At 37.9% G+C, this 26,868-nt stretch overlaps 1 protein-coding gene across 2 annotated transcripts in view; it reads right to left on the bottom strand.

Moving 5' to 3' along the window:
• The window catches only part of LOC141368963 (NLR family CARD domain-containing protein 3-like), a 68,891-nt gene that overhangs the window by 26,433 nt on the left and 15,590 nt on the right, over positions 1–26,868 (bottom strand). For both annotated transcript variants that reach the window (XM_073873831.1, XM_073873822.1), the window contains 2 exons: positions 16,193–16,397; positions 8,836–10,585 (listed from right to left, as the gene is read on the bottom strand). In XM_073873831.1, coding sequence (XP_073729932.1) covers positions 8,836–10,585; positions 16,193–16,229 — 1,787 coding nt within the window. In that variant the 5' untranslated portion in view covers positions 16,230–16,397. Of the gene's footprint in view, positions 1–8,835; positions 10,586–16,192; positions 16,398–26,868 lie in introns of those variants that run through there.

The following is a 26,868-nucleotide window of genomic DNA, read 5'->3' on the forward strand; positions in this document are numbered from 1 at the left end:
TATGTACAAGGAGATGAGGAACTGTTGCGTGTTTCTAGTGATGGAACTCTGGCTTAATGACAACGTACCAGATTCGGCGCTCCAGATTAGCGGCATGCTACTCCACCAGGCCGACAGGAGTCGGTTGTCGGGGAAGACTCAAGGAGGTGGACGCGTGTATATCGCACGTAGGAGTTTTCCCCACTCAAACATGCTCTGAGGGCAGAAAGAACGCGACTGGCCCACAAAAACGACCAATCAAAATGCTCGTTACTGGTTTATGGCCTCGGCGGAGCCTCCAAGGCAGCTTCTGCAGTGAAGCAGTTCGAGCTCACCGTTGGTCAGATGAGTAGCGCAGATATGGTAAGATAGGAACGAGACTGTTTTTGAATTCAGCTCGAAACGCTCCGAGCATTCAAGTGACGCGTTTCCACGTGCCCGTGGCACGACTTTCTTTTTCGTGCCAGTTTCACGTATTGGTTATTCAATTGTTTTTCCTATTTTCTTACCATTGTCGCTTGGGATTGGGGTTAGAACAATTTTCTGTTACATAAAATGACATCCTCACCCTAACCCAACTCTAACCCCAACTCCAAGCAAGAACAACTTAAATTTCTGACAAATAAACTTATAAACAATGCCATTCCAACCCAAACCCAACTTTATCCTCGCGCGAAAACAGTATAAAAATGTGCCAAAAACCACAAATCTAACCCCAATCCCAATCGACAATGGTTTGAAAAAAGGAAAAAAAATTGAACAACCAACACGTGAAACCGGCACGAAAAAGAAAGTCCCGCCACGGACACGTAAAAACGCGTCACTTAAATGCTCGAAACGTTTCGAGCTGAACTCACAAAGAGTCTCGTTCCTATCTTACCATATCTGCGCTACTCATCTGACCAACGGTGAGCTCGAACTGCTTCACTGCAGAAGCTGCCTTGGAGGCTCCGCCGAGGCCATAAACCAGTAACGAGCATTTTGATTGGTCGTTTTTGTGAACCAATCACATTCTTTCTGCCCTCAGAACATGTTTGAGTAAGGAAAACTCCTATCTACGTGTATATCAACGAAGGTTGGTGCACTAAATGTTCCATTATTAGCACTTACTGCTCTGGAAATGTTGAATATATGACCATCAAATGCCCCCAAGTGAGAGTTTACACCGGTGTTTATTGTTGTTTACATTCCCCCGAGCGCAGAAGCTAGTGAAGCATTTGAGGAAATAAATGGAAACATAGTCTCTCTTCAAAAAAGCACCCTGACGTGTTTTATGTGATTTCTGGAGATTTTAACCATGTCAATTTTGATGGACATTACACCAGGGTTGTAGTCGAGTCCAAGCCGAGTCCGACTTGTGTCTGTGTCAATCACGCTGTGTTAATTGAATTAATTGATTTCACCTGCAGTGTGTTAAAGGACAAGTTCGGTATTTTACACTTAAAGCCCTGTTTTCAGATTGTTTATGATGAAATAGAACTGTTTTGACTGAAATTTCGACATATGTGGCTGCCCCGAGAATTTTTGGGTGTTTTTATGTTTCACCTCCCACCTCTACAAAGGGTGTATAGGTGCACTGGAACAATCCTTCCTAAAATGCATTAAACTTTTGTTTACAAAGACGTGAAACGCACTAATACAGGACCTTGCTGTATTAGTGACGTGATTACAGGAAGCGAGCGGAGTGGCGGAGTCTCCGTGGAGTCGCAGAAGCCCCTCCCATGAGGCGTATTTCCACGTGAATTTCTCTAATGACTAGAATTTCACGCGCAGATGAAGCGAGTGAACTCAAATGTTCAAGTGTCCAACTAAGCGTGAATAGCTTGTTTTTGACGCCCCTACCGTGGCTGGTGTAAATGCAACATAATTAGAGTCAATTGGATACTTAAGTCATCATTTAAGTGATTATTTTTTGATTATTGAAAACACCTGGTAATGAGCAGAATCACTGAAGGAAAGAGAAACACAAGAACTACAACTGACTTCCAGCCACTGCACAACTCAAAAGACACTAAATCTCTCTTATCAACAAACAGGCTGTTCTTATTTCTGTCATCTGTCTACATTTGTCTGATTAAAAAATAACAGAGTTTAAGATGTTGATGTTTTATTGAAAATGTTTGGTCATTGTGATCAGTGCTTCCTTGGGTTTGAAAATTTTACTTTTTGTTCTAAGTTGTTTTCTTTGTATAATAAAAATCATTTGTTTATTTTGTCTGTTATTAAAAGGCTTTATTTGTTTGTAATTTGTTCAGTAAGAATAAAAAACCCTCAAAATGAAGTATGAACAAAATGCAGATAGGAGTTTTCCTTACTCAAACATATTCGCAGGGCAGAAAGAAATTTGATTGGTTCACAAAAATGACCAATCAAAGTGCTCGTTACTGGTTTAAGCCCTCAATGGAGCCTTCAAGGCAGCTTCTGCAGTGAAGCAGTTTGAGCTCACAATTGGTCAGGTGAGCAGCGCAGATATGGTAAGATAGTAAGATCCGGGTTGTGTGATTCACTTGACTCACTTGGTCAAAATCTCCCAATCGCTATGTCATACTAATGCCAACCGGAGCAGGTCCGTTCTGGAGCTTATGCTATCAGGGAAGCAACTCAGATCACGCATGCAGCTACGATTCTGTGACTTCTCTGCTCGCAAAAATAGGGCTCATGTGACCTAAGGAACTCCTAAAACACTTGCATGTCCGTGGTAACGTTATCAATAACATAATTTTAAAAGTTTGGTGTGTTTAGTTTCATAACGACAAATATATCAACACCACATTTAGAAGATGTCAGGCTTTGTTGACTTGGAAGTGAGAGGAACGTGTCCTGTTTCAGATTGACTTAAAAGATCAGCGATGTGTAGGCTTCGGTTAATGCAGCCACACAGTCACTCATCCTCGCAAGAACATGATCTTGTGAGTGAATCCCAGACAGAGCCGCCCGCTCCTACACGGGTCCTGTGAGTGAACCACTCACGTCGCTCTGAGTGACTCAGTCAACAAGAGGAGCCGTGTACATCCGTCGGTGGCGGATCTTTCCAGCAGCAGTCCTCTGTTTTAATCATTTGCAGCTTCTAACCAAAACATTGTGCCAGTCAAATATTGCAACAGATCAGCCTACATGATAGTCAGTGGGTTAATAACACGAGCAAGGCTCATTTCTCCTAGTCCAGGATTTAAGCTCTGAGTTAAGTCACTCTCTGTGTGAATCCCCGAGTCGCCGACCAACGCAGCGTCGCGTGCACGCATCCCTTTGTACTCGGAGCTGCAATCCGGAATAGCAGCTTGTGGCTCACTAAGTCCCCCCAGTCGACATTTGGTGATGTAAATTAACTCGATGTTGCAAGTTATAGAACTAATGGCAGCTTATGTAGAGTTATTTCTAATAAGAACAAGATTAACAGAACAATCACTTCTTGTGACTTCCTTCAACAAAACAAACTCGAGTTATTTGCTTCACATGTCATTACGCCAATTCTACGTCATTGCATGTGTGCATATGCTCCACACTCCCGTCCTGTAGGTGGCGGAAATGCACCTTTCAGTGGGTTTGCCAACCGCCATTAAAAAAATAAAAGAAGAAAGCACATGTGCAGAGCGTCTCAGTTTCAGTTATCCATCCGATCAAGTGTATACATGTCCTTTTGAGCGGATAACAAAAGGTATAAACCACTCCTAACAAGTAGCTGCGTTTACATGGACATTTGTAATCTGTTTAAATGATCAATCTGAATAAAAATGCTCCATGTAAACACCTCAATCGGACTAAAAAGTGCCAATCTGATTAAAAATCTAATCCGCTTGTTAGGAGTGGTTTATACCTTTTGTAATCCGCTCAAAAGGACATGTATACACATGATCGGATGGATAACTGAAACTGGGACGCTCTGCGCATGTGCCATCTTTTCTTTTTTTAATGCCGGTTGGCAAACCCCCTGAAATGCGCATTTCCGCCACCTGGAGGACGGGAGTGTGGCGCATATTCACACGTGCAATGACGTAGAATTGGCGTAATGACATGTGACACAAATAACTCGAGTTTGTTTTGTTGAAGGAAGTCACAAGAAGTGATTGTCTTGTTAATCTTGTTCCTATTATCCTTCCAATTCCCCATAAAGTGATACAAGACAGCGTTGTCCGGTCAGTCCATGATTTATTCTCTGATCCACAAACGCGTGTGTTTGGACTCGCTCTCGCGATTGGTCTCTCTGCAGCACTGCGTGAAGTAAAATAGTCTTTTTGGGCACACGTGAATGGGTGTTTTTGGTGCTGCTTTATAATCAGTGAGGCACAAAGCAAATCTTGAAACAGCGTGAAACTATATTTGTGCAATGTGCACATCTCAAATGATCAAATCTGATGTAAATCTTCATCTTCATATAAAATCTGTCATATAAACACGCACATCAATCCGATCACATTATTAAGTGTTCATGTAAACGCTATGATAGGATTTATTAATCGGAAGGATTTTAATCCGATGGAGGCAAAATGTGTCCATGTAAACGTAGTTAAGCGGATTAGATTTTTAATCAGATTGGCACTTTTTAGGCCGATTGAGGTGTTTACATGGAGCATTTTTATTCAGATTGATCATTTAAACGGATTACAAATGTCCATGTAAACGCAGCTATTGTTACTCGCGACTAGCTTTCACCCTACCTCATTAAAGAGCGGTTTGCCCAAGAGTCAGTTCTATAGATTAAGAAGGATTTGTCACTCTGATACAGATTTTATTGAGAAGTCAACGACAATGAAAATGAAATTCCTAGAAAGAGGATATCCTGCAGAATGGATTGATGAAGCATTTGATACTACTCTTCATAATACACATGCTCAACTATTAAAGAAGAGGACTAAAAAGGTTAAGAAACATTTGTTCACTTTTATTACAACTCATTCAGACAAATCTTACTTAATTAGATCTATTTTCAAAAAACATTGGCATCTTTTGTCATCTGATCCTGAGCTTAGTTCTATTTTCCAAAATCCTCCATTAATAGTGTACAAACGAGCTAAGAATTTAAAAAAGACCATCTAGTACATGCTCGGTTTTAGAGCTGCACACAGTCCTTCACAGAGAATTATTAGTCCATTACAAAATGAAAATTACTGGTGTGGTGATTGTGTCAAATGTAATAACACGAAAAAATATCATTGTTTTGTCATCCTAGAACTGGGAAAAAAATTCTACATTAATTATATGATAACTTGTGCCTTTATGTGTTATGAGAGCCAGATTGGCTCTCTCTGCTGGCCTACACAGGTGTCTCTCATCTGTCACTATCCGGACTACATTACCCATCATCCCTTGCACTACCAGTTCCTCACCACACCTGTTTCCTGTTAGTAATCACCTGGACTATTTAAACCATTCTCACACTCACACTGTGAAGTCTTGTAAGCCTTGTCTACAGTTCTGAGCGTATTCATCCAGTTTCTCTGTTCTGCCTTGTGTTTTGATCTGTGCCGGTTTTTCGTGTTTTGTGATTGTTCTCTGCCTGCCCTGACCCACGCCTGGATTATTGACTACTGATTTTGGATTGCCTTTGATGTTGTTGCTTGCCTGGTGTATGACCCTTGCCTGTATTGTGGATTTCTTTTCAATAAAACCAGCATTTGGATCTAACCGGTTTACAAGCTCATTACAGAAGACTTCGCCACAACAAGATCAAGCGGTTTTGTTTCATCCACTCCGGTCTACCTCCCTACATCAACCATAAATCAAAAGTACTATTCGGATGTAAAGCAACCCAGTGGGCACCTTGACATCAATTTAACATCAATATGACATCAAAATGGATGTCAAAATGACGCCACAAAATAGGTCAAAAATGAAAGTCATTTTGACGTCAAAGTGTCGATGTCAATTTGATGTCAAGATTTTGACCTCTGCTGATGTCATCAGTGTTTAAGTTAATTAGATAATGAAGTCATGATTAAGACATTAATGGGGAACACCTGCTGGATCATTCCGTGTCAAATCAACTTAATTTTGGAAAATTTCCTGTCTCTATTTTTTTATTTTGATGACTTTTCTGGAGAAAGTAATACTAAAATGATGAAAAAGGTCAAAATATTAAATGCAATAGATATATAAAAACTTCCTTGTGTATATGACTCCATCTTACAGAGTTTTAAAAAGTAACACTGAAGCAGAGTCAAAAGCTGTAATCTTTCACTTTTGCCTTTCTATCATCATCTCTGTTTGAAAACTAAAATTACAACTTGCTTGTAGAGTTACATGAAAGATGTTTAACTTCAATACAACAGCTGTAAATCTGGTTAATAAAGTGAGTCACCATTGTCCCGATTAGTGTTTCCTTTAGTTGTGCATTTGTCCCTTAACCTTCTCTTATCTGACTCTACTCTTTTAGCAATTACAACAGTGTTTTATTAAGAGCACTTGTTCATTGCTTGCTTAAGAAGTAAACTTATCACGTTATCTAATACTGCATGCTTATATGTTATGCTGCCTAACGTTAAGACATGAAATGATGAAAGAAATATAAGGAGATAAAGCATAAATAAGGGATGCTCTACGTAAACAGTGTGCAAACTATGTGAAAGTGTTTTGAATAAAAACGTAATGCTAGAAACTTCATGACTTCTGATACAAATCTCAACAATGGTGACAGTAAATTGTAAGAAAGTTGCACAATTTTGTCATGTTGCAATGCATGATGGGAGTTATCAATGAGTTTTCTACAATCCTGGTACCCAGCATGCATTGCGGCATGAAGCTTTGTTATTGATTGTCACCATGGTTGAGCTTCATAGGCTGATTGTTGATGTCTCAGGGTATCTGACTGATACCACAGATTAGATTTGTGTGAAAAAAATACTCTAAAAGCTAGATGGATTTTTACAGCACAGGAGTATCACATGTTTGACAGAACATAAAATTATAATTTACATTCAGTGATTATTTTTTAGTTTGAGATCATTGAATCACAACACTTAACATATCAACAGTTTAAAACTTTACCTATATCATCTTCCTCTGCTCTAACACATGTGTTTTATAAACACAATGAACAAAAGAACACTAACTCTAAGCTTCAAGACCCATATGCCCAACTGGGGGAGGCACTAATCGGCATAATGGTGACTTTGTTGGCCAGATGCAGCGGTTGTGTGGAAGTTGAACTTATCGTCCATGTGATTCTGCAAGCAAGTTGTAATTTTAGTTTTCAAACAGAGATGATGATAGAAAGGCAAAAGTGAAAAATTGCAGCTTTTGACTGTGCTTCAGTGTTGCTTTTTGGGACTGTAAGATTGAGTCGTATATATACACGCAGTTTTTATATATCTATTGCATATTTTTACCTTTTTCATCATTTTAGTGTTGCTTTCTCCAGAAAAGTCATCAAAATAAAAAATTAGAGACAGGAAATTTTCCAAAATTAAGTTGATTTGACACGGAATGATCCAGCAGGTGTTCCCCATTAATGTCTTAATCATGACTTCATTATCTAATTAACTTAAACACTGATGACATCAGCAGAGGTCAAAATCTTGACATCAAATTGACATCGACACTTTGACGTCAAAATGACTTTCATTTTTGACCTATTTTGTGACGTCATTTTGACATCAATCTTGATGTCATATTGATGTTAAATTGACGTCAAGGTGCCCACTGGGAAGGTGTAAAGCAATTTTTATCAGAGCTTCTCAGTGATTTTAGTCCCATCAGAATGCTCCATGTCAGTAATCATTATGGACAATGTCACTACAAATTTAGGTGACTTTTACCTTCTGTAAAAAGTTCCAGAGACCTCAGGTAATACGAATGCAGTGCGAATAGACCAGCTATAAATATACATGTAAATTTCGTCATTTCCTGTTACTTTAAATATAAAAGCGCTTAAAGAAGCATTAATTGCATTCTAGGCAGAAAACAAGTCAGTGGCAAGGTTGGCAAAAAATGCATCTCAAAATTCATCAGATTGATGCTTAAAAATATGTCATTTAAAAAAATTTCTTACGGGGGACCATGCCCTCGGACCCCCCTAGAGGGGTAATATCCTTCTCACCTTTTCCATCCCTGACCCGTTTTTATGCCTGAAAGGTCTCAAAAAATCTGGATTTTGGAGTTAGTTGAACCAAAGTTAAAATTATAAAGTTATTTTACAATAGACATACTTTTTGTTTTTGTGTGAAAAAAGGGTGGGTGGGGGCAGTGGAGCTCATTGGGTGCTCAGCACCCCTAAAGCTCTAACCCTAGAATCGCCTCTGGACCGTGAAAACAGCAGTATACAGATGAGTAAACTTTTTTACACACAAAACATAAACACATGTTATTTTACAAACCATAAACACAATAGCTTCAAAAACACAGGAAAAACGAGAGCTTTGAGAAATAGCTTGAAAATAAGGGGTCAAGTGCTTAACTAAAGGAATCACTCCTATCAAAAACTTATTTTCAATAAAACCAACATAAATTAGAGCTACTTTATTTTACTTTAGCTAGTTTTTTTCAAAACCTTAATTTAAAATAAGAGCTATTTTGATGTAAATATAAATAATGAGTGAAGAGGGTAATGATGTTTGTTTAAAAGATTAAATGTGTCCTGTTATTTCAAGTTGATGTCCATCTAAGTGTGGCTGTACGTCAGTTGTTGCTGTTGTATTTCTGCTTGTCTTTTCTCTTTTTTCTGTTCTTGTTTATATTTATTAATTCTGCTAGTTAACAGCAGGTATCATCGCTAATGCTCGATCATAACTTCATTTATCACTTAATTATGTCATAAACTACAACATCAAAATGTGTAAAATAACAAAACTGTTTGTAATCATATGTAAACATATCCTGAACTAATATTTAGTGTTGAGATTAAAATGCAGTTATATGACTCACTCAGCTTTTCTGGATGTTTTGATCACTGGCAGGAGTCTCATAAGACATTCATCTGATCGATCATATTTCTTCAGTAGAAACTCATCCAGATCCTTTTCTGTGTTCAGTAACACAAATGCAAGAGCAGACCACTGAGCAGGAGAGAGTTTGACTCCAGTTAAACTAAAATCATCTCCTCTGTTCAGGTATGTTTGGACTTCCTGCACTAGAGATTGATCATTCAGTTCATTCAGACAGTGAAACAAATTGATGGTTTTCTCTGGTGAGGGATTCTCTCTGATCTTCATCTTAATGTACTCAACTATTTCCTGTCTGCTGTCAGCGCTTCTTCCTGTCTGTGTCAGATCTCCTAAAATCATCTGATTGGACTCCAGTGAGAGACCCAGAAGAAATCTGAGGTAAAGATCCAGGTGTCCGTTTTCACTCTGTAATGCCTTGTCCACTTCACTCTTCAGTAAATCTGTCGTTTTTGATTTGTTTCCTTTGTCATGAAAAAGGAACAGAAACTTGAATAAAGCAGCTAGAAACTCCTGAATGCTTAAATGAACAAAGCTGTAAACCTTCCCCAGGTAAAGTCCAAACTCCTCTCTGAAGATCTGAGTACAAACTCCTGAATACACTGAAGCTTCTTTGACATCAATGCCAGACTCTCTCAGATCCTCCTCATAGAAGATCAGATTCCCTTTCTCCAGCTGTTGATAAGCCAGTTTTCCCAGTGACTGAAGACTCTCTCTAGCCTGCTGAAGATCTACCTCACATTTCCTATCATACTTCTGACTCTTCAGTTTGGTCTGAAAGATCAGGAAGTGTGTGAACATTTGTGTGAGAGTCTTGGGGATCTCTGCTTTACTCTCTGATTCACTCAACATTCTCTCTAGAACAGTGGCTGTAATCCAACAGAAGACTGGGATGTGACACATGATGTACAGACTTCTGGATGATTTGATGTGTGTGAGGATTCTGTTAGCCAGACTCTCATCATTTATTCTCTTCCTGAAATACTCGTCCTTCTGAGGATCATTGAACCCTCGTACATCTGTAATCTGGTCAACAGACTGAGGAGGAATCTGATTGGCTGCTGCTGGTCGTGATGTTATCCAGATCAGAGCAGATGAAAGCAGATTCCCCTTGATGAGGTTTGTCAGCAGCACATCCACTGGCGCTGTGTCTCTTACATCAAACAAACTCTGATTGTTTGAGAAATCTAGAGGAAGTCGACACTCATCCAGACCATCAAAGATAAACAAAACACTGTAGTCATCAAAGTCTGTTGATCTCAGTTGTTTTGTATCTGTGAAGAACTGATGAAGAAGATCCATCAGACTGATATTTTCTTGTTTTATGAGATTCAGCTCTCTGAAAGGAAGTGGAAATATGAATTGAAGATCCTGATTAGCTTTTCCTTCAGCCCAGTCCAGTATGAACTTCTGTACAGAGACGGTTTTTCCAATTCCAGCAACTCCTTTAGTCAGCACAGTTCTGATGTGTTTGTCTTGTCCAGGTAAAGCTTTAAAGATGTCATTACATTTGATTGGTTTTTCTTCTGTCTCTGATCTTCTGGATGTTGTCTCAATCTGTCTCACCTCATGTTCATTATTGATCTCTCCGCTCCCTCCCTCTGTGATGTACAGCTCTGTGTAGATCTCATTCATAAGTGTTGAGCTTCCATGTTTTGATATTCCTTCATTAATTCTCTGGAATTTCTCTTTTAATCTGGATTTATGTTTTTTTAAACACAAAGGAGCAAGTTCTGTTGTGAAAAAAGAGAAATCAAGACATGAATCAAATATATGAATCAACTGAGAATTTTTTTAATGTTATAAAAGATTATTAAGTTTCCTAAAGTTATTGGTTTTTGTAACATTGGATCCGAGGTCAGCCTTTTGCCTGACTTCAACTCTCTTTCTGAACGTGCACACAGCTACGGTATATTAAGTTCAAAATATATGTTTTCCCCCCACTGTTTTGCTAAGACATTTAATAACCACAAGGGTTATTTTTTAATGGACAGGTGCACTTTATGGGCTTTAAAAACTGGACACTATCCAATGCCATTAAAAAGCCAGAGTAAGGATGTTAATTAATAACTCAAACCATGTTTATACAACTATGATGGCTTAAGGGTGAGTTAAATATGGGCTAAATAAAATATTTGGCTGAACTATTCCTATAACAGATGCTTAGAATTGGAAAGTGGATTAAAGGGACCTTCACTTTCAAAGTTTACATCACATGCTCTTATTTCATGTTTTATAAAATGATTAAATGGCAAAGCAAATCTCCGTCTTAGAGGAAGACACTGACTTTACTTATCAGAAAACTTGAATAGTGGAAATTACCACTAGAGCATTAGCCGATACAGAGCACTGATCCCACATACATGAGGTCACATTAAAATGGGCAAAAGGGGCCCAGGAGTATTGGGTAGTGCAATTCCTCCACTGAATAAGCTTTTGATGAGTGCTGGAGAATTACAGGCATCCAAGGTTTACCAAAGTGGGAATCTGACTTGGACTACCATTTCCACTACGAAATAATCCAGCCCACCACTCTACAGATGTCTTTTATAAAAGCACCATTTGCTAATGCCAAAGACAATGCGATACCCTGGAGGATATGCCCTGGCCACCCCGCAATGGAAGTAAGGTTAAACAAGCCGATGTTCACTGCAGAACAACACTTGTGACTACAAATGTTCCCTTGCTTTTGACATACAGTACCCAGGGGAACTCCTCACTGCTCCTTATACACCTGAGCAATTCCAGTCTAATGGATTTGACATTTTCTGTAAAATTTTAAATATGTCGCTTAAAATATGCTTTTGTTTCAGAGACAACAACGTATGAATTCTGCAAAAATTCACAAATAAGAATTAATAATAGTAAACAAACAGAGAAGATTTGGCTATTCAAAAAATATAAATTCTTAATTATATTTTCATTTTTGTGTGCCCATTTATGAGGCAAATCGGTTACAGATGTGATTTATCTGTTATGTCATCCGCCTGTTGGTTCTTGCGGTGCTGCATTTAACACACCTAATGCCTCTAATTAACTAAGATCAAAGGCAACTGGGCTCCTTAAGTCAAACCCCAAGCGTCACTCAACGTCAACTGATTGACAGACAGAGAAGACTCAAAGCATTCTTAATGTAAAGTGATCCCACATAGCAATGTTGTTCCGGCCCAGCTCCGGCCCACACAACCAGTTTTCCTTGGCCCACATACAACGAAGAATGACGGCCCTGCAATGGCCCAGTTCTGGATTACAGACAATAGCACATAACTGGCCCAGACCTGGGCCAGAACAGGCCCTACAAACAAGCCTACGATGGCCCTTGCAGCCCTTACTTAGCCCCCAGGAGGTCCTTATGCAGCAAAATCCCCAGAGTTAAATGAACACTGCTGGATGTATATGTTGTCCCAATCTTGTTAAAAAGTTAAAAAGTAACACTGAAGCAGAATTAAAAGCTCTGTTATCCTCTCTCTCTCACCATCTCTGTCTGAAACCTAAAATTGCATTTTACATTGTCGTGGAATTTTAGCCGCATCAAATAATACTCACTAGGAGTCAAAGTCAAGGATCACACAGACACACTGTATACAGAATTTTCTTTGTCTGAATTTAATATATATATCAGTGTTTCCTCTAGGATTTTTTCCAGCTGTGGCGGCAGGGGGCGCCCATGATGATTATAAATGTACATGATTTTTTTTTATGTAGAAAATAGGCTACAGTAAACTAACATGTATTTTTTTATCATTTTCACGCTGTCATTTACTTTTTCTTATATTTATAGCATATTGCTTTTCTGTGTTTGATCTAAACTGTATTTTCTTAAAAAAATACGTTAGTTTTATAGCTTCATACGGATCTTTCATTGTAGTTTTAATGTAGTGTGCAAGTTCGTGCTCATGTTTAGCGTTACAGAGCTGTTGCAAACTCACGCACAGTCCTGTTTGTTAATCCGCACCGCTGTGATTGACAGAACACCCGAACAGTTATCCGACATCAGCAGCAATTTTATTCCACAACCGGCCTATTTTACATAAAGACCCCGACCCGGTCACACCGCAAATCGCGCAGTTAAATAGAAACCTTTAATGCTCTTCGCAGACAGATCTTAAACACAAAGCACGGTGCCATTTAAAAACTGTTACCTATCGGAATCCAGTCGAATTTTGGTCTTGGATGTTAGACCCGCAGTTTACTCTCGCCTATTGAGTCCCGACCTGCATCTACAACGCATATAACACGTTAATATTATTACACCCGTTACATCAAATATTAGGAGTTTTACCCGCGGTTACCCCGACCCTGTTGTTTCGTCTGAAAACAGATGAAAGAGTCTCACCGTCTGCCTCAAGTTTTTAATACCAACGTCCTTCTCTTCCACAGAATAATTTAAGTTTCCTTCCAAACAGATTCGACCATTAATGTCTTGCAGTCCCATTTAAGTAGTATTCAGTGTTTAGCCTTTTGTTTTTGGACACACATCTTATCATTTAATGTGAAACTTTGTGAGGGTCGATCTAAAGCACAGAAGATTGACTGACAGCTGAGCGGTCAGCAGGGCGCTGCGCTTATAGTCTATATTCTGAATAACTAATAAGTTGATAATATGAGTGCAGTGATTACAAATGAATGTCCAAAAAACTCGTAATATGTTAAATCATGTAATTTCTCGCAGCCCCGCACTGCATCCGTGTATATGCGCCTGTGAAAAGCATACGCGTGATGACCTTGCAACTTAAATTACCTTTAATTTATTGCCATACAGATAAAAGTAATATAACATTCGAAACTGTAAATTGTGTATTTCTTATTTGTGTAAACTTACAATAAAGAGAAAACCTTGTGCTTATTTAAAATCATTAAAAACACAACGTGTTTTCTGCTGCTCGGTTTAACAGCACGTCACAAAAAAAGAACAGCAACGCAAATACTTTTTTAATTCGTTTTGTCAATCTGATAATTATAACATATTTCGTGTAGGCTTTTTTATTTTATTATTATTTCTCAAAACAGAGAAGTAGCCTAATCATCATCTGTTGATTTAAATCTATTGTGCATGAAACTAAAGCCATGGAGGAAATTATGACATTTTAGGAGATTTATTTATAAATGAGTGAACAACGCGAATCCAGAAGGAATTTATTTCTTTTAAAACAGCCAGTCTGGCAGGGCGGACATTGCGGTAGCTTTATTTATTTTGCGAGCTGCCGCCGTGGGTTTTGTCTAGAAGGGATACAGAAAATGCCGAAAAGTTTAGGATAAGATTTGGAGGTAGGATTTTTAGGATGAAAACAGCGGCTCTGGCTAAATGAGATACAAATACATCCTACAATCCTGTGAAATTTTGTGTTTAGAGTTGGGTTTGGGTGAAGGATTAGGATAAAACAGTGCTCATCCGGCGAGATTTCGTTTGCTGTATCCCTTCTATTCACAACCGCAGGCGTGGCGGGGATGTTTTAGGCGTGGCGGCCCGCCACGGTTGAATGTATATAGCGGAAACACTGTATATATATATATATATGTATATTCTGCAGAATAGGCTCTCACCCTCGCGGTGCTAGAAGTTTAAAAACCCAAAGAGCCCCGATTACAAGGTTGAACACACATTTATAGTAAGATGCTGAAACATGTGTAGTCATCAGTTTCTACGTCATTTAGAAGATAACCTTCAATTTGTCAGTGATTAAGAACATAAACAGTTAAACACAAATCATGTGAAATCATAATAACGTATGTCTTGTTCTCAGTACATGATGTTTAAGTCCTTGGACATTGTACTTTGCTCAAAAGACAGAAAGAGCATAATTCTGTACGTTAGCAGAAAAACATGATCTCCATATGAATCACAATTTATGAGCTTATGATTGTAATTAAAAAATGAAAAAATAGGATGAAAAATAAAACATAATAATATGAAAATAAAAGCATAATAAAAGTCCTCCACTACAACATCTTACTTGTAGAGTCATTTTCATACTTTAGGTTTAGATTTTGTTCCATTTAAAGTCACTCTTATTGTGATTAGTGTCTGTTTTAGTTGAACTTGACTCTTGACTCTTCCCTTATTTAGTTTTTTTGACAGCTTTAACTTTGTGTTTTAAGACATGTTGTTTACAGCAGGGAAAAGACAATAGAGCAATTATTTGATGGTGATTAGCACTGTCAATAAAGTCTGAACATCATCATCTTGAAAACGTATTTATTAATTTAATGTTTGAACACTTATCAGAAGCATCTTTCTCTGACAATAATGTGATACTACAGTATGAGATCCAGCTCTCTCATAGCCGTTTGTCATTCTGTAGAATTTTGAAACACTGACAATTAAAATTAACCGGTTTGTTATGTAGACACACAAACATCAAGAATCAGAGTATGAATCACAAAGATGGTGACAATAAAATGAAAAACTTCATGCTGCAATGCATGCTGGGTATCAACAAATTACAAATATCATCCAGGACTCCCATCATGCACTGCAGCATGGACAAATAATGAACTTTTTACTATTTTCTTTGTCACCATCATTGTGATTCATATTCTGATTCTTGATGTTTGTGTGTCTACGTAACAAACCAGGTAATTTTAAGTGTCAGTGATTCAAAATTCTTCAGAATAACAAACTGCTTTGAGAGAGCTGGATCTCATACTGTAGTATCACATTATTGTCAGAGAAAGATGCTTGTGATAAGTGTTCAAACATTAAATTAATACATACGTTTTCTAGATGATGATGTTTAGACTTTATTAACAGTGCTAACCAACATCAAAGAATTGCTCTATTGTCATTTCCCTGCTGTAAACATCATGTCTTAAAAGCAGTCAAAAAACTAAAGAAGGGAAGAGTCAAGAGTCAAGTTCAACTAAAACAGACACTAATCACAATAAGGGTGACTTTAAATGGAACAAAATCTAAACCTAAAGTAAGAAAATGACTCTACAAGTAAGATGTAAAATGCAATTTTATGTTTCAGACAGAGATGGTGAGAGAGAGAATAAAAGAGCTTTCAATTCTGCTTCAGTGTTACTTTTTAACACTCTGTAAGATTGGGACAATATATACATCCAGCAGTGTTTATTTAACTCTGGGGATTTTGCTGCATGAGGGCTTCCTGGGGGCTAAGTAAGGGCTGCAAGGGCCATCGTAGGCTTGTTTGTAGGGCCTGATCTGGCCCACATCTGGGCCAGTTATGTGCTATTGTCTGTAATCCAGAACTGGGCCATTGAAGGGCCGTCATTCTTCGTTGTATGTGGGCCGAGGAAAACTGGTTGTGTGGGCCGGAGCTGGGCCGGAACAACATTGCTATGTGGGATATAACGGTCACATTAATTTGAACTCTTACTGGTCTGTAGTTTGTTAGCAAGGTCTGTGTGCTTCATCTTCTTTAGGACGTGAAGTGTGATTTTCAGAAGCCCCTCTCTGACTCTGCTCTGATATTTAATGTCCTCCTCTTCTTTCTCAGAGCTTGCTGGATCATCTGGACTCAGTAGTCTCTTGAAGATCTTCAGCTCACTCCTTATCAGAAAGATGATTTTATTCTCAAGTTCCTGAAATCATTGTTCAAACAGAGATTTTTTTAACTTTTATGCATGCGCAAAAATTTTCGAATGGAACAAATGATCTGGTTTAATCAGTATGTGTGTTCACTGGGGACCTTTGTGCAGCTAAAGCAGTCCTCTACCAGTTCAGCTACATAAACACTGAATGAAAGTGCACACACACAATTTTGTTCTTAACCTTTTTCTAATATTAATGAAACTTGATTATTTTAAAATAAAGTAGTAAATGCTAAACAGTTGAAAATGCTCATAATACATGCCCAAATCATCCCCTTTTACATATAACGTCTCTTCTGCAAATACTCTTTACAAATGTTTCCTTTCTGAATATCTTGGAATAAAGCCAATTGTACCAAAAGCATATCAAATACCTTTTATACAAACTAGGGTATATATGTAATTTAGATTATAGCCTACAATGAACTGCATAATTAAAGTGGGCAGTGTTCGCTCTAGGATTTGTTCCAGCTGTGGTGGCAGTACACAAATGTACATAATTTTTTTAAATGTAAAATATAGGCTTCTGTGAACATGTATTTTTTATAAATTCATGCTGTCATTTACTTTTCCTTACACTTAAAGCCTATTGCTTTTCTATGTTTGTTCTAAAATGTATTTTACGTTTTACTACATAGCTTCGTACGCATCTTTCATTGTAGTTTTAATGTTGTTTGCAAGCCCATGCTTGTGTCTAGCATTACAGTCAGTCGTGCACAGTCCTGTTTGATAATCTGCATTTGTAGTAATTGACAGAACACACGACCAGTGATCCGACATCAGCAGCAATTTTATTCCACACCCGGCCTGTTTGACATAAAGACTGTGACCCTGACCCGGTCACACCGCAAATTGCGCACTAAGTAGAAAGTAAGATTGCATCTACAAAAATTGCTGCGCACAACTCCACGCGAAATGCGGTCTAACAGAAAAAAGTTCTAAGAATGTTCCCTGAAAGTTCCCAACATTCCCAAAAACGTTCTGTCAACATAAAAAGTGTCCAGTTTTCTTGATGTTCTAGGAACGTTTCTGTGTTGTCTGAACGTTAGAGTAATGTTACATTTGACCATTTTCAAACGTTATGACAATGTCATGTTTGAATGTTCACACAATGTTTAAAACAACTGTTTATTATATTGACTTGTTTAATTGTTATGTAAATGATAGAGAAACATTGCATTTTATTATATTTAAAACTGTTAAAAAACATTATTTCTGTATGTTCAGTAAAAATATTGCTGTAGAAAACACAATTCACTTATTAGGTTTAGATGTTGACGATTTGTTTCATTTGTAGTCGCCATGATGGTGATCATTGTTTGTTTTAGTTAGACTCTTGACCCTGGACGGTCCATGTAACGCTTTTCAGTTCTTTTTTTCCAATTTGCACCATCAAAATGAATCAAATGAAAAATTGGTTTCAAACTTTCATTTTTCAAATTTCACGAGTACTTCACAAACGGATAATTGTCTCTCGGTTTAATATTCAATTCTACGGGTTTACATGGTTGCTTTAGAATTTCAGGTTTGGGAACAAACAGAAAAATTACTTCTTATTCTTATTTTCCGTTTCTGTGTTTGCGTTTGCGGCTGGAACGTACCATTATCGCCGGGGGTGTAGTCTACAGCCGGTCACGGACCCACAGTGCTGCCGCGTTAAATCTCACCATATTTATCTCCTCTATGTATATTACACATTTATTAAATATTTTTTAAATAACAAAAATGCCTGTAATCATTTATCTATCGGACCTCGGTTGCCGTTTTGTTTTTTATCAGTTGATGGCGATGTAACGGCCTTGCAGTAAGTGCATGCACTCGAGATGTGATGGATAAACTTGTATCTGCCGCAGTTCAGCCTGCATAATGGCTCGAAAAGTTTAATCATGTTACCCCGAGATATTACGAGGTAGCGAGTCAGGTTTGTAAACTGAAAGTTGCCGTTTCGAGTCACGCTTGTGACTGATGTGCCCTTGAGCAAGGCACCTTAACCCCACCCCAGATAGCAAGCACATGTGGGCCACTTCAGGCAAAGATGCGGCACTGCTGGTCTTCGTATGGCCCGAATAAAAGGGATGTGAACCTAAAGTGGCTCACATGTAAAATAGCAAAAATGGGCCACATATATCAAATCACATGTGGGCCTTTTAAGGCAAAGATGCGGTGCCCATGGCAACATGTCATCTGAATATGAACCAAAAGTGGCCCATCTGACAAATAGTGAATATGGCCCAAATATCAAACAACAAATATGGGCCACCTTTGGCAAAAATGCTGCACAACAGACACGGCCTAATCTTGGAATAAACCAAATGTGGCCCTCACATGTTGCAGCAAATGTGGCCCAGCTCTTTACAAACGTGTCTGGGCCAGTTTTGGCAAACATGTGGCACAGTAAGAACCGGCTCATGTGGGTTTGTGTCTAAAGTGGCCCACATATGTTGCAGCAAACTTGGCCCAGTTCTTTTAAAACATATACGGGCCGGTTTTGGCAAACATGTGGCACAGTAAGCACCGGCTCATGTGTGTGTGAGTCTGAAGTGATCCATTTACCCATCTAACAGAGAAAAGTTCTAAGAACGTTCCCTGAAAGTTCCCAACATTCCCAAAAACTTTCTGCCAACATAAAAAGTGTCCAGTTTTCTTGAAGTTCTAAGAACGTTTCTGTGTTGTCTAAACGTTAAAGGAATGTTACATTTTACCATTTTTAAACGTTATGACAATGTCCTGTTTTAATGTTCACACAATGTTTAAAACAACAACTGTTTATTATATTAACTTGTTTGATTGTTATGTAAATGATAGAGAAACATTGCATTTTATTATTTTAGAAAACATTTCTGAATGTTCAGTAAAAATATTGCTGTAGAAAACACAATTCACTTATTAGGTTTAGATGTTGATGCTTTGTTTAATTTTAAGTCACCATTATTGTGATTAGTGTTTGTTTTAGTTGGACCCTTGACTTCTTTACCAATTTTTCTTGATTGCCTTACTTTGTGTGTATAAAACACATTTGTTATGGTAATGTACAGTTAATAGTGCAATTCTGTCGTGGTTGGTATATAATGGTAAAAATCATGATCTAATTAAAGGATTTAATCATCAAAAGTTTATTTTTCTGTCAATGTTGTATATGAGATCCAGCACTTTCACAGCAGTTTGTTATCAAGGAGTTTTAGAAAATTTGGCAAAAAATAACCGCTGTACACTTCGGGCGTACAAACATCAAGAATCACACTATGAATCTCAACCATGGTGACAAAGAAAATTGTAAAAAGTTCATTATTTAGCCATGTCGCAGTGCATGCTGGGAGTCCTGGATGAGATTTGTAATTTGTTAATACCCAGCATGCATTGCAGTATGAAGTTTGTCATTTAATTGTCACCATGGTTGAGATTCATACTCTGTTTGTGGCATCACTCTGGCTTGCTCGTGGCCGAGACGTGTCAAACAGGAGTGGACCACACAAGTGCCATCAATCCATGCCAGGTGTGGGTCAGTGAATGGTGTTGGGTCTGGGCTGAATCTGGGCCAAAATTTAAATTAACTATTACCCAGGTTTGGGCCAGATCTGCATTATTTGCTTTGTTTTTGGCTGACATGTGGCGTTTCTATGGTTTGCTTGTGGTAAAGATCTGGAAAAAAAGAGGTGGACCGCTCAAGTGCCATCATTCCATGCCAAAGGTGGGCCAGATGAAGGTGTCAGATGTGAACCAGATGTGGGCCACAGCAATTTTGCTATCTGGGACTGCTCCCCGGGCGCTGAGTGCCCACTGCTCTGTGTGTGTTCATGACTGGCAGTGTGTGTGTTCACTACTTATGCATTCCATATTTGACAACCATGTCACTTTCACTTTTGTTTTCCTTTAAAAAAAAACTTTATTAGGGTATGAGCTGTGAATGCCCACCCCGTGACGCCTGTCCTGTTATATTGGCTAATTTACTAGCCATAGTAATTTTTGAGATATTCACAGTATATCCATTCCCAGCTCTTCTACCATCTAACCTACAGTGGTGTTAAAAATGGTAGTGTGCTAATAAAAGTGAATAAATTGCAAAAAAAATTATAATTTTATGCCGCATGATCATAAACAGTGGTGTTAAAAAAAATAGCAGTGCAACCTGATAAACCACTTGTTAATAGTAGTAGGAATATTTCTGGAAATTATTTATAGAAAAACAATAGAGCCATTGGTAAAGATATCCACATTACTTGCTCTGAGTTATAGATTCATTTATTAAAAGTGGCGTGATCAAAATAATAGCATTATGAAGTTTATAATGAGTTAATTTTCTTCTTTTTGTCCTTTGTTAAGAAAGAGAGAAGGCAAATGTTTCGCCCATTGTTATAAAATATATCTGCTGCTGAATTTCTAAATAAAATGGGTTGTTTCAAACATTGCTCAGAGGAACAAAGCAATTTGATTAAAAAGTTGAAAACCTTTAGAAAGATAAAAGATGATGATCTTGTGACAGTCACTGATGCAAGAAGCCCCAGTAAAGCACCACTGTTGAAAAAAGACATCTATAGAATTACATCAATACATCAGCTGGCCCAAAGAAAATTGGTGTAACATTTTGTGGCCTGATAAGATTAAAATCTTTCTTTTTGGGTTTTTACAGAACCTCAGACAACCCCCGGGTACTGAATTCAAGCCACAGTGTAAAGACAGTTAAGCATGGCGGTGTAAAAGTCATGGGATTGGGATGTTTTTCATACTGCTGTGTTGGGCCTATTTATTGTATACAAGAGAACATGGATCAGTTTGACTAAATTAGAATACTTGAAGAGATTATGTTGCCCTTTGCCGAAGAGAAAATGACCCTAAAATGGGTGTCAACAAGACAACAACCCCAAACACAAAAGCAAGAGGGCAAAATCTGGTTCCAGACAAAAAGGATTAAGGTTATACACTGCAAAATCCCAGGAGTTAAATTAACACTGCTCGGTGTTTATATAGGTCCACTCTCCAGAGTGTTAAAAAAGTAACACCTGAGAGAGTTAAAAGCTACAGTCTGTGACTTTATCCTCTCTATCACCATCTCTGTTTGAAACCTAAAATTAAATTTTACTTCTTACTTGTAGAGTCATTTTCTTAACTTAGGTTTAGATGTTGGCTGTTTAAGTCACCATTATTGTGATCAGTTGTTGTTTTAGTTGGACTTGACCCTTGACTGTTAACTTGTTAGTTTTTTCTAACTACTATTTTTTTTAGTGTGTTTAAAACACACACGTTATAGCAAAGAAAAAGCAATTGTGTAATTGAATATTGATGGTTATAATGTCAATTGAGTATATAATGTCAAACATAAACATTTAAATGAACAGATTTATTAATATAGATTTCCTCACTCATCAAAAGTATATTTATCTGTTAATAATGGAATACTACAGTTCAAGGTCCAGAACTCTCCTAGCAGTTTGTTATTCTGAAGGATTTTGATAGTGTGCACTAACCGCATTAACCGCTGAACAATGTAGATACAAAGACATCAAGAATCGGAGTATGAATCACAATGATGGTGACAAAGGAAATGGTAAAAAAGTTCATTCTTTATTCATGCCCCAGTGCATTCTGGGAGTCCTGGATGAGATTTGTAATTTGTTGATACCCATCATGCATTGCAGCATGAAGCTTTTCATTCTATTGTCACCATCATTGTGATTTATACTCTGATTCTTGATGTTTGTGTGTCTACATTATGCAGCAGTTAATTTGTAAGTGTCAGTGTTTAAAAATGGTTCAGAATGAAAGACTGCTGAGATGGCTGGATTTCATACTACAGTATCATATTATTAAGAGAAATAAACACTTCTAGTAAGAAATCACTGAAAAAATCATTTTTAAAGAGAGTGTTATTTGAAAGTATATCCTAACAACCATAGAAATGCATTAGTGTTCCCTCTTTGGCCACAACAAACATGTTTTAAACACATGTAATTATAACAGCCAAAAAAGCTGAAAAGTTTAGACTACGGGCCCTATTTTAACGATCTAAGCGCATTGTCTAAAGCGCACAGCGCAACGTCTAAATGGGCGTGTCCGAATCCACTTTTGCTAATTTAACGACGGGAAAAATGGTTTTTGCGCCGAGCGCATGGTCGAAAAGGGTAGGTCCTATTGTAATGGGAGTATTTTGGGCGTAACGTGCAGTAAACCAATGAGAGTCACAGCTCTCATTCCCTTTAAAAGCAAGTTGCGCTGGCGCTATGTCTAATCCCTATTTAGATGACGGACTTTGTAAACTGAAAAACTAAGCGGAGGTAGAAGATCCCCAATTTAAGATTAATGTTAAATAATTGTGTTGTTTTTCACTTGTATTGAAATTGTTAATTTTTTTATTAAAACCTTTAAAACCCGTTTTCTTTTAGTCATGGAAGTAAAAAAGCAGGCTTTTAATTGCTTTAAATGTCTTTCAAATGTCTCATCAAAAAATCATTTACAAGTATGTAAGATAAGGTTTGTACTCTAACAATACTTTATTTGTAACAAACAGGAGATAAAGAATTTACAAACGGCTCTCCGCACGTTTCAGCACTTTGGACAGCGTTTTTTTTAGCAAAGAGTTTTTGCTAAAAAATGTTTCTCATCTCACCATATCCACAGGTACAGAGTTATCATATACAATAAATCCGTGAGGTAGCATTTAAAAACATTTAAAAACAGATGCATTTGTTTAAAGCAAAGCATTTATTTTCTTACCAGGCTACAGGTGAAGCACCTCTTTGTGCCTTTTAACGTCTTATAATTAGTCCTCATTTATGTCCAAGAGACTCAATAATAATCTTTTACATTCTATCCTTTAATCTTCCATATTTTAAAACATTTTTGTGCTGCTGCGCATTCATGTACTTTGTGATAAGCAAACCCGCGTTGTCCTCCCGTTTATAGGCGCATATTACTAATGCGCTCTTTAAATAACATAAAACATATTGCGCCATTGACTTTAGACCAGGTTTTTGTTGGTCAATGGCGTAGTCTATTTTAGTTGCCTCAAAATAGCAACGCGCCAACAATGCGCCTGAACACACCTCGTTTTTCAGACCAGAACGCCCATGGGTGCAAAGGGGGCGCAAATGCATTTGCTATTTAAACAACGCAGCGCTGAACGTGAAAATTAGGGTGGAAACTAGCGAAAGACACTTGCGTCGCGCATTGCGCTGCATTGCGCCGGGTGTAAGATAGAGCCCTACGACTCAAAGTCCAATTAAAACAACCACTGATCAGTGGCCAGCAATCCTCTGATCTCTCATCACCATTAAAAACTTGTGGATGACATTAAAAATGCAGTTTCTGACACAAACCTAAAAATGGACAGGAACTGTAGATACTGTTTTAAAGGGGACATATTATGAAAATCTGACTTTTTCCATGTTTAAGTGCTATAAATGTGTCCCCAGTGCTTCTATCAACCTAGAAAATGTTAAAAAGATCAACCCAATAACTTAGTTTTGGTAAACCATTTTCTGCAAGCATGTGAAAAAATAGGTCATTGTAATTTGGCCCTTATTGTGATGTCAGAATAAGGTAATACTGCCCCCTTTATCTGCACTATCCAACCACAGCACAACCATTTAGTATGGAGAGAAAGAGAGAGATAAAATATTTCACAGCACAATTGAGTTTCAATTGCAACAAACCACCATCATTGTGATCAGTGGTTGCACTTCATCCGCTCATTTGCATTTTAAATGACACACCCAAAACGGCACACTTTTGCTCAGACCTATTTTAGACTTAGTTTACATCTTAAAAAAAATCTCATAATATGTCCCCTTTAAATTAAGGCAGATCAAACTTGCATTTTAGTCTGGGACTAGGATAAGCCCTGTCCGGGAAACCACCCCTAAGTTGTTAATGCTTTGATTTGGAATTGAATGTGTAATGTTTTCAATACATTTAAAATAAAGAAATAAACTCAATTTATAACATTTTTGCAAATTTATTCACTTTTATTAGCACACTACCGTGTTTTTGACACCACTGTAGGTTAGCTGGTAGAAGAGCTGGGAATGGATACACTGTGGATATCTCAGATATTAATATGTCTAAATTAGCCAATATAACAGGCCAGCCATTCGCGACTCATACTCTAATAAGGTTCATTTTAAAAAAAAAAGTGAAAGTGACATGGTTGTCAAATATGCAATGCATAAGTAGTGAACACACGCACTGCCAGTCATAAACACACAGATCAGTGGGCACCCAGTGCCCGGGGAGCAATCAGGTTTAAGGTGCCCTGTCCAAGGGCACCTCGGTCACAACCGGCCGGCCGTGAAACTCGAACCAGCAACTCTCAGGTTACAAGCCTGACTTTCTATCTCGTAATATCTCAGGGTAACATGATCTTTTCGAGCCATTATACAGTCTGAACTGTGGCAGAGACAAGATATCCATCACGTCTCGAGTGCATGCACTTACTGCCAGGCTGTTACATCGCCATCTACTGATAAAAACCAAAACGGCAACCGAGGTCCGATAGATAAATGATTACAGACATTATTATTATTCAAAAAATATGTAATAAATGTGTAATATACATAGAGGAGATAAATGTGGTGAGATTTAACGCGGCAGCGCTGTGGGTCCGTGACCGGCTGTAGACTACACCCCACTCCCGGCGATAATGGTACGTTCCAGCCGCAAACACAGAAATGGAATATTAAAATAACAAGTCAATTTTCTGTTTGTTCCAAAATGTGAAATTCTGAAGCAACAACCTAAACACGTAGAATTGAAAATTAAACTGAAAGACAATCATCCGTTTGTGAAGTACTCTTGAAAATTGAAAAATGAAAGTTAGAAAACAATTTTTCATTTGATTCATTTTGATGGTGCAAATTGAAAAAAGAACTGAAAAGCGTTACACGGACCCCTTGACTGTTTGCTTGCTAGTTTTTCTCTGGTTGCATTACTTTGTGTCTATAAAACACATTTGTAATGGTAATGGTAAAGTTAATAGCGCAATTATGTGGTGGGTACTATATAATGGTAAAAATCATCACCTTGTAAATTGATTTACTCATCAAAAATTTAGTTTTGTCAATAATGTTAATGAGATCCAGCACTTTCACAACAGTTTGTTATTAAGGAGTTTTAGAAACTTTGAACAACAATTATTCTCTATATAATTGGGACATACAAACATCAAGAATCAGACTATGAATCTCAACCATGGTGACAAAGAAAATTGTAAAAAGTTAATTATTTATCCATGCAGCAGTGCATGCTGGGAGTCCTGGATGAGATTTGTAATTTGTTAATACCCAGCATGCATTGCAGCATGAAGTTTTTCATTTAATTGTCACAATGGTTGAGATTCATACTCTGATTGTGGCATCACTTTGGCTTGCTCGTGGTTGAGATGTCTTAAACAGGGGTCCGTTCTTCGTACGTCGCTTAATACATCCGAGATCAAATGAGATATCCGAGATGTTCAGATCTCACTAATTATGATCTCCCTTATCCGGTTCTTTGAATGCCCGCAGGATTTAATAATCTGAGATCACTGCGTGTTCGTGCACTGCAAGAAAAGGCAAAACATATCGGCAGTAGAAACACTGATCAGCCATGCTGTGATTGGCCAGTTGTTACATTTTTAACCCCTGCAGTGCGCAAGCTATTGATGGAAGGTTGTGACTTTTTATGACGCTGAATTTGTAAACCCAGTTAAAGCTATTTTGTACTATACATAAAATCACCCTACATGTTTGTCTTGTCATTAGTTTAAGAATAATAATGAAATATGTTAAACAAAAACAAGTCGCACAAGTACAGAAAAAATATATTTGTTTAAATAACATCGCCAAAAGATTCAATCTATCCTTTTTTATTACGTGTTGAATTTGAAAAGCTCTTCATCGTGCATTTTACGCAGATTGCGCTCGTATAATGGAGAATACATGACTGCGTCAGACTTTCTGTATCACATCCGCTTAAAAAGTTGCAATCTAATCTTGTTTACATGAAATAAGCCTGCTCCCGAGCAGGATTAAGCTTACAGACCTGTTACTATGACAGCAACTCTAGGATGAGCTGCGGAGAACCAAATAATCCAAGATCAAGCCAAATCGTCAACAATCAAATCCAGCTAACCGAGTTATCCACGTACAAAGAACAGACCCCAGGAGTGGACCAAACAAGTGCCATTAATCCATGCCAGGTGTGGGCCAGATATAGAGGGATGGCGTCTGCGCCTCTAGTCCAATGTGGTGGTAACACCGGTGCGTGACTCCAAAAATTAGAACAATAAAGAGAAGACAAGTCCTCACACAGTAATCAAAATAATGTCAAAAACATTTATTCTATGCCGAAAAAATCCAATGGCCAAAGATGCAAAAATACAGACAAATGTTTCGGACCAGAGAAAGGTGTTGGATGTGGGCGCCAGAATTTTAATCGACTAATACCCAAATTTGGGCCAGATCTTTGCGTTGTGCTTGGCTGACATGTGGAA

The sequence above is a fragment of the Misgurnus anguillicaudatus genome, chromosome 2, assembly GCF_027580225.2.
Source record: "Misgurnus anguillicaudatus chromosome 2, ASM2758022v2, whole genome shotgun sequence".
Taxonomy (NCBI): domain Eukaryota; kingdom Metazoa; phylum Chordata; class Actinopteri; order Cypriniformes; family Cobitidae; genus Misgurnus; species Misgurnus anguillicaudatus.